Raw genomic sequence first — 7,925 nt, 5'->3', positions numbered from 1 at the left:
TTTAAAGAATGGAAAACAAATATTTTTAAGAGCAGGCGGCTGTCCCTCGGACCCCACTGCCTACTCTTAAAAAATTAAACGAAAAAGCTTATTTTTTTTCTTTTTAAATGCATCCCATTATCCTTTAAGGAAAACGGACTGTATTTAAAAAAAAATAAACAGACTGCTTTATTTAAAACCAATCATAGACATTGTGGTCTGCTGACCTCAGCAGGCTGCCATCTCTGTGATGGCTGTGATTCCTAATGGGTCTCAAATTGCGACCTACCACACTAATATGCACAAGGTAGGTCTATTTGTCACTCGCTAGCAATCGCTAATGAAACTCAAAAGAGTTTCATACATTAGGATTTCCAATTTCTAAATTGCGACTCAGAGAGAATCACAATTAGGAAAAAGGGTATTCTGTGATGTCCTGATGCTAGTACATCCTGCCCTACGTCATGTTGTATTTTGCATTCTTTGAATGAGGAAAGCAAAAAAGGGCTGGGATGAAAAAAAGAAATTAAAAATCTGTCTGGACACAGTACTTACTCCTTACAAGAGGTAAATCAAGTTATAGCTGGCGGCACTCATAGCTACGGGGCTGCTTGGTGGGTTAGCTGCTTTGCAGTTGGTTGCGGCAGCACTCTTCACTACCGAAGCCTGAGTGCTGTAGAGCTTACAGAGCGACACAAAAATAAATGTGCGCCCTGTAGGAGGGGATCTTAAATGCAAAGAATGCTGACTCGAACCCATTGCAATGCAAGATACAGCAGGATTTATTTAGGAAATGATGTCTACATACATCTGCAATAAACACAGTTCAACTACTAACTCTTAAACATATGTGATAAAAGGTATGATGGGAAGGGAAAAGAGCCCACATTTTTTTCTGCAGCTCCAACGTTAATCACACACCACAAAGAGCGAGCAGCACCTGGGCTGAAGATGGAAGCAAGTCCGTTCCGAGAGGCGAGTACCTCTGCGCTGCAGAGGGGCATCGGGCTTCGATTTCTTAGGACTTTGGCATCTGCGAATAGGGGGCAGTGCTGAGAGCCCTCGCTGTGAGCTCAAAGTTGTGGTGACGTGTAAGTAGTAGTTTAGTGTGTGTTTTGTAAGGCGGTGTGAGAGCGTTGAGGCTGTGCCCTCATGTAATGCATGAGAGAGGTGGTAAATGAATCCTATATTCCGTTGGTACAATAGAATCAACTAGCAGTGAGAAACGCTCAGCACATTTATAAAGAAATTAGATTAGTTGTTGCGTTTGTAGATTTGCGTTTTGATTGAAGCTCTTCTCGCACACAGTGCAGCGAAAAGGTTTTTCTCCTGTGTGTGTTCTTTGATGCAGTACAAGGTGTGCCTTCTGAGAAAATGTTTTGGAACACTCTGTGCAGTGATAAGGTCTCTCTCCGGTGTGTATTAGTTCGTGCTGTAGTAGATGCCGCTTTTGATTGAAGCTCTTCTCGCACACAGTGCAGCGAAAAGGCTTTTCTCCTATGTGTGTTTCCTTATAAGCAAAGCGCTGGGAACACTCAGTGCAGTGCTAAAGCTTCTTTCCTGTGTGTACGATTTGATGCCGTACAAGGGATCCCTTATCAGCAAAGCGCTTGGAACACAGAGAGCATTATTAAGGCCTCTCTCCTGTGTGTACACTTTGATGCAGAACAAGGGTCGCCTTACGAGAAAAGCGCTTTGAACACACAGTGCAATGATGAAGTGTCTCTCGTGTGTGTACAATTTGATGCCGTACGAGGCCTACCTTTTGAGAAAAGCGCTTTGAACACACAGTGCAATGATAAGGTCTCTCTCCGGTGTGTATTAGTTGGTGCGTGTGTAGATTTGACTTTTGATTGAAGCTCTTCTCACACATGGTGCAGCGATAAGGTCTCTCTCCGGTGTGTACACTTTGATGCTGTACAAGGATTTTCTTATGAGCAAAGCGCTTTGAACACACAGTGCAGTGATAAGGTCTCTCTCCGGTGTGTATTAGTTGGTGCGTTCGTAGATTTGGCTTTTGATTGAAGCTCTTCTCACACATGGTGCAGTGAAAAGGCTTTTCTCCTGTGTGTATGCGTTGATGCTCATGGAGAATTTGCTTTTGAGTGAAGCTCTTTGCACATACAGTACAGTGATAAGGCCTCTCTCCTGTGTGTACGCTTTGATGAGGCCTCTCTCCTGTGTGTAAGCTTTGATGAGGCCTCTCTCCTGTGTGTACACTTTGATGAGGCCTCTCTCCTGTGTGTACGCTTTGATGAGGCCTCTCTTCTGTGTGTACGCTTTGATGAGGCCTCTCTCCAGTGTGTACGCTTTGATGAGGCCTCTCTCCTGTGTGTAAACTTTGATGAGGCCTCTTTCCTGTGTGTACGCTTTGATGAGGCCTCTCTCCTGTGTGTACGCTTTGATGAGGCCTCTCTCCTGTGTGTACGCTTTGATGAGTCCTCTCTCCTGTGTGTACGCTTTGATGCCGTACAAGGCCTTTCTTATTAGCAAAGCGCTTGGAACACTCTGTGCAGTGATAAGGCCTCTCTCCAGTGTGTGTTCTTTGATGCTGTAAAAAAGTTGCCTTTTGAGTGAAACACTTTTTACACGTTTCGCAGGGATATGCCCTGAGGCTGCTGTGTCCTTTTTTGTGCCTCACAAGAAGTGTCTCATTGATAAATCCTTTGTCACACACATTACAAGCAAAGCTTCTCTCCCTCATGTGCATTCTGCGCTGTTTTTTTAAGTAGATATTTTGAGTAAAATTCATCTTTCCTCCGGAACCTTTATGGCTTTCTTTCCCATTCATACTTTCTAGATGTGATTGTTGTGCTGCAAAATAGAAAAAACATTGAAAATTACATGAAGAAAATATTATTGAAAAAGCTGCATTGTTATAATATGGAGAAGTGAACAGTTACAATTCAGGGGAAAAAGTGTATGTTCTAGGAAAAAGAGTCACACTTCCCTTTGAGACACAAATGGTGGCTAGTCCTCCTCCACAAAGTGTGGTGACCTGGTTCTCCAACAGGAGCATGCTGGGAAATCAAGTGATTCACAAGAACCACTGTTGGACATGGAGTTTCTGGTTGGCCAGGGTAGGCACCTAAGCCAGGCAGTATCCACCACTCTAGTCAGGGTAAGCCAGATACACACCTGAGATAATCTGCGCTCACCATCTGGTAGCTTGGCGCAGAGCAGTCAGGCTAGTTTAAAGAGGCAATGTGCAGAGCATTTGTGCAACACACTCGCGCAGCAACACAGTGAGTAAACCACAAAAGGGAATCCACGCAGGATTATGTAAAAATAGATTCTATATTGTACATCAAACGAGACCAAAATGACTTAAATCACAGTTAGTGCAAATAATGCATGTTTGACAGAGAAAAACACAAATTACTATGAAAACAGGTCACAGCGAACCTGTGCTCCTATTACACTTCATACGGTAACTGTAGTGAACGTGGTTGAAGTGATTGCATTTAGAAACCAAACGTACGGCGCAGGAGCACCTACTAAACGCTGAACAGTAATTGAGCTTGAGTCTTACACCAGTTCTCCTCTTTGGACGGCCCTGCGCCATTCTTGAGGTCATCTCCAGGGCAGAGACAATGCTGAACAAGAAATGCCCCTCACGCTCTTGCGAATTTGGAATCTGCCGGGGCCGCTTGAACCGCGTCTCTTTGCCCAAGGGAAACTAAGCCACCCGTGAAGGAGAGCAGGGCGGCTTTACCCTTCTTCTGGACCCAACCCGCCTCACAGTACCTTTGTGGGTGCAGGGTCACTGTCCTCAGGGCACCTGTAACTTGCTAACAATGTTGTCATGTCTCAGGAGTGGGACAAGACGTTGGAAGCCTCATGTAGTATACGCTTAAAAACCAGAGGGCAAGGCTGGCTGGAATGAGCCTCAGAATGCTGGCCGCCGCATGTTACAGAACAACGCTGTTCACAAACCATTGGAGAGCACTTCGGGGCGCAAAAGGAGGTGGCAGACAGCACATACAGTTAGGTTGCAAATTGGTAGTCCCTCCTGCAGCCCAGCAGCAGTAGGTCAACACAAAAAGGCAGTTAGTTGAAATGATGGTTGCTCCTGGCAGCACAGCAGTCCTCATGGCAATGAGCAGTTTGTAAAGCCAACAGTGTCTGGTTACAAGTCCAAAGGCAAGCCCGTCTGCGCCCGTCCGCGCCTGGGCGTCGCCTCTCGCCAAACCCGCTGGGCCAAAGTCGGGCGACCTTTGTTGCTACGGGAGAGATACTCTTATATCTTTAAATCCAGGTACTGGGGAGTGCAGTAAGCTCACGTCACATATGGGGGGTACAGATCTGAAATGTTCTATCTGCAATTTTTGCACACCTACCCCTGAGTTTGCTAGTGTAGCAGGGAATAGAACCCACCTAGTTCAGCTCAAAATATATCAACTTAACGTGAGGTCGCTGGTCTAACATCACATGGAAATCCATGATTTTATCTCTGAGGAGCTCCCGGATATTCTTTTTATATGCGAAACCTGGCTTAAGGATGACATGATAGCCATGCCTAACCTTACCTCCCTGCGGGATATTCGATCACTACTATAAACCGGGACTCTAGGGGAGGTGGCATTGCGATAATATATAAATCGCAGTACCCCTGCTCTTTTATTAAGGAGAATATCAGAGATTGTGAATGCGCCCGTTTTAGGGTGGACATTAACGCGCATTTCACTTTCTCTGGATTGTATATTTACCGCCCACCAGGACCGGCTGCCAAGTTCATAGAGGCATTTTTGGATGTGACGTGTGAATTAGTAGGGGGTTCAGCCAACTTTACGATTCTGGGGGATCTTAACCTCCATTTTGATATGCCACAGGACAGTGCTATTGGTACTTTATTAGCGGATCTAGGGGCGCTGCAGATGGAGCAACGAGTGTCTGATGCCACACACATAGCTGGTCATACACTAGATCCAATATTCTCTAACATCTCAGCCTTGAACATAGCTGTCCCTAAACCCATGGGATGGACTGACCATTTCCTGATAAAATAGGGTTATCTATCCCAGACGCTTATAGACTGGACACTGATAACAGGGTCCTGAAACGCCCATGGCACAAACTAAGATTAGAAGAGTTTCATGCTTACCTTTTGCCTAATCCTCCAGGAGTTATGACTCATCCTGAGGTGGCGTATACAGAGTTTTGCGATTGGATACTAAAGGCCTTAGATTCCCTTATCCCTGCAAAATGGACCAAGGGGCGTATGTCCAAATCGAGCCCTTGGTACAATGAGTCTTTGAGAACCCTAAGGAAAGCTTGCAAGAAAGCGGAACGGGTTTGGAGAAGGGAATACCTAGATGGAGAGAAAATTATCTATTTGTCAAAAGTCAAGCTTTAACATAAAGCAATTTGTGCTGTACGTGCGGCTTTTTATGCGAAGGAGATCAAGTTGAGCCCCAATCCAACTAAATGTATATTTAAAATCTTTAATGAGCTAAGGAGCATTAGAGCGGCCCGTTTGAGTGTTACATCTACACAACACTGTGAGGAACTTGCAACTTTCTTTGTGGAGAAAGTGCAAAAGATCTACCAATCCTTTCCACAAGGAGTCCCAGATACCATCCGCACTTCTGTTAGGGAGGAGATCCGTCCTACGTTATCAGTTATACCAGAGATTTCGGAGATGGAACTCACCAGACTGGGGGGTAGAATTAAATCGGGCTCCCCGTCTGATCCAATCAGGCCGCCCCATTTTATAGAGTCATTGTCAATGCTTCGGCAGCCGCTATGTCAAATATTGAATCGGTTCTTTTCCATTGCTATAGTTCCAGCTGCTTGGAAAGAGGCCTATGTGTCCCCTATTATTAAGAAGCCTATGCTAGACGCTTCAAAACCTGAGAATTTCAGACCAATTTCTCTGCTTCCTTGGGCGTCCAAGATAGCTGAAGCCCACGTTAATAACACCTTGTCACAATTCTTGAGTACCCATAACATTCTTGACCGGTCACAGAACGGTTTTCGTCCGGGACATAGCACGGAATCGGCCCTGCTAGCCACCACGGAACACCTTCGGAATGTTTTGGATGCCGGTCAAAGTGCAGCGCTGATACTGTTAGACCTGAGCGCTGCCTTTGACACGGATTCACACCGCATCCTACTCCATCGTTTGGAGGCAGCAGGGGTCATCGGTACGGCCTTGGAATGGTTCAGGTCCTTCCTTATGGAGAGATCCTTCCGTGTGTCGGCCCCACCGTTCCTTTCTCAATCCCACTCTATCGGCCAGGGGGTACCACAGGGCTCAGCATTGAGCCCGTCACTGTTCAACCTTTATGTACAGCCTTAGGCTGCTGTTGCGGAAGGTTGGGACCTGACGATGGTGTCCTACGCGGATGACACCCAGCTTGTTATCACCTTAGCTGAGGGATCATCAGTAGCGGCTACCAGATTCAGAGAAGGGATGACAGCAGTGGCTCAATGGATGACAGAAAACTATTTACAACTGAACGCTAGCAAAACTGAAGTTCTGCTGGTGGGTAAGAAGGCTGCTCTATGAAATGAACACTGGTGGCCGGCGCCCCTTGGTCCTATGCCCAGGCCTAAGGCAGAGGTAAAGAACCTTGGAGTCTGGATGGATGCTACGCTTAGTTTTCAGACCCATACTAAGAGAGTTGCGGCCACCTGTATAGGACTACTAAGAGCTCTTAAACCCCTCTTGAAATTTTTTGACTCAGGAGTAAGTCAGCTCATCGTACAAGCTACCGTTCTGACTCGCTTAGGTTATGCCAGCTCTCTGCTTTTGGGGGCCAATAAAGCAGAGATACGGCGACTACAACGAGCTCAGAATTCGGCAGCCAGGATCTTGGTAGGTCTCCCTCGCCATTGCCCAGCTGGGGCTACAATTCAAGGGCTGCACTGGCTTCCGATTTATAAACGGATCCAGTTTAAAGCCCTCTGCCTATCTTTCAGGATCTTAAAGACGAGTAGCCCAGCGCTTCTGTGTGACTTTTTGATCCCGTATGTCCCTCACCGCCAGTTGCGCTCCTTGGGTCAGCAACTGGTGACTGTCCCGCGGTTCAAACGTAGCAGGGCTGGAGGGCGTTCATTTCGCCATCTGGCTGCCAAGCTATGGAATTCTCTACCGTTATCTATCCGCGGTATGGAGAACTTGCTGGCATTTCGAAAAGCTATTAAAACCTTCCTGTTTGCATCAGTATAGACTATAGGTTTGGGTTTGTCAGCGCTGTGCTGGGTGTTTTTTTTTTTCTTTCTCTTTGGTGTATGTAAATCTGATAGCGCCGGGGCGCCCCTTTGCTGGGGCAGCTGCACGCTTTAGTAAATGTCTAACATAACATAACATAACATAACATAACATAACATAACATCTAAAAACATGGGATCAGAACTCCAGTACATATACTCAAAAATGTCTTTGATGAACAGGTTACTTCAAATGAACCCTCAGAAGTGTTCAACAATCCCTTGCAGCCCATTCCTGGCTCCAGACGATCAGTAGGGGGTCAATCAGCCCTTTGAGGGATGGCAGGACACAACCTATTCAAATGAAAGTGTGAATCACCTCTCTCCCAACCAAAGAAGCCTATCAGCGTGCAGATGTATCCCCGGTCACACCCAGCCTCTTCCATTGGGAAAGCTTGGTTGTCATGACTCTTCCAAACATGATAGTTGCAGGGGTTTCCACTGTGGTGAGTGAGGGGGTCAAATGCTAACCTCAAAGAATAGTGTTCAAAACACCTTCGAGGTCGAGCTTCCCCAATGCAGAATGCTGAACAACTTTCTTTAGAGTACTCATGAGGCCTGGGGTCAAAGGGGAGTGCTTTTTTGATGCTTTTTATTGAGGTGTTTTAAAACATTTTTGAATTCTTGACTATTAAAAGGCGGGTCATTGTCAGATTTTAAGATTGCAGGTACAAGTCATGACACAAAGATGCCATCTAGTTTTTGAATAACCCTGCTCATGTGTAGTGGAT

General features: G+C 46.0%; 1 protein-coding gene across 1 annotated transcript in view; it reads right to left on the bottom strand.

Annotated features, from left to right (window-relative positions):
- Positions 1-824: 824 nt before the first annotated feature.
- LOC144767514 (uncharacterized) overlaps positions 825-7,925 on the bottom strand; it is an 87,268-nt gene continuing 80,167 nt past the window's right edge. Inside the window, exon 3 of the mRNA XM_078650937.1 lies at positions 825-2,793. Coding sequence (XP_078507063.1) covers positions 1,610-2,793 — 1,184 coding nt within the window. The 3' untranslated portion in view covers positions 825-1,609. The remainder of the gene's footprint in view (positions 2,794-7,925) is intronic.

This window comes from Lissotriton helveticus, chromosome 1_1 (assembly GCF_964261635.1).
Source record: "Lissotriton helveticus chromosome 1_1, aLisHel1.1, whole genome shotgun sequence".
In the NCBI taxonomy this organism is placed as follows: domain Eukaryota; kingdom Metazoa; phylum Chordata; class Amphibia; order Caudata; family Salamandridae; genus Lissotriton; species Lissotriton helveticus.
Note: the sequence above shows the minus strand (reverse complement) of the source record. Positions and strands in the feature narration are given on the sequence as shown.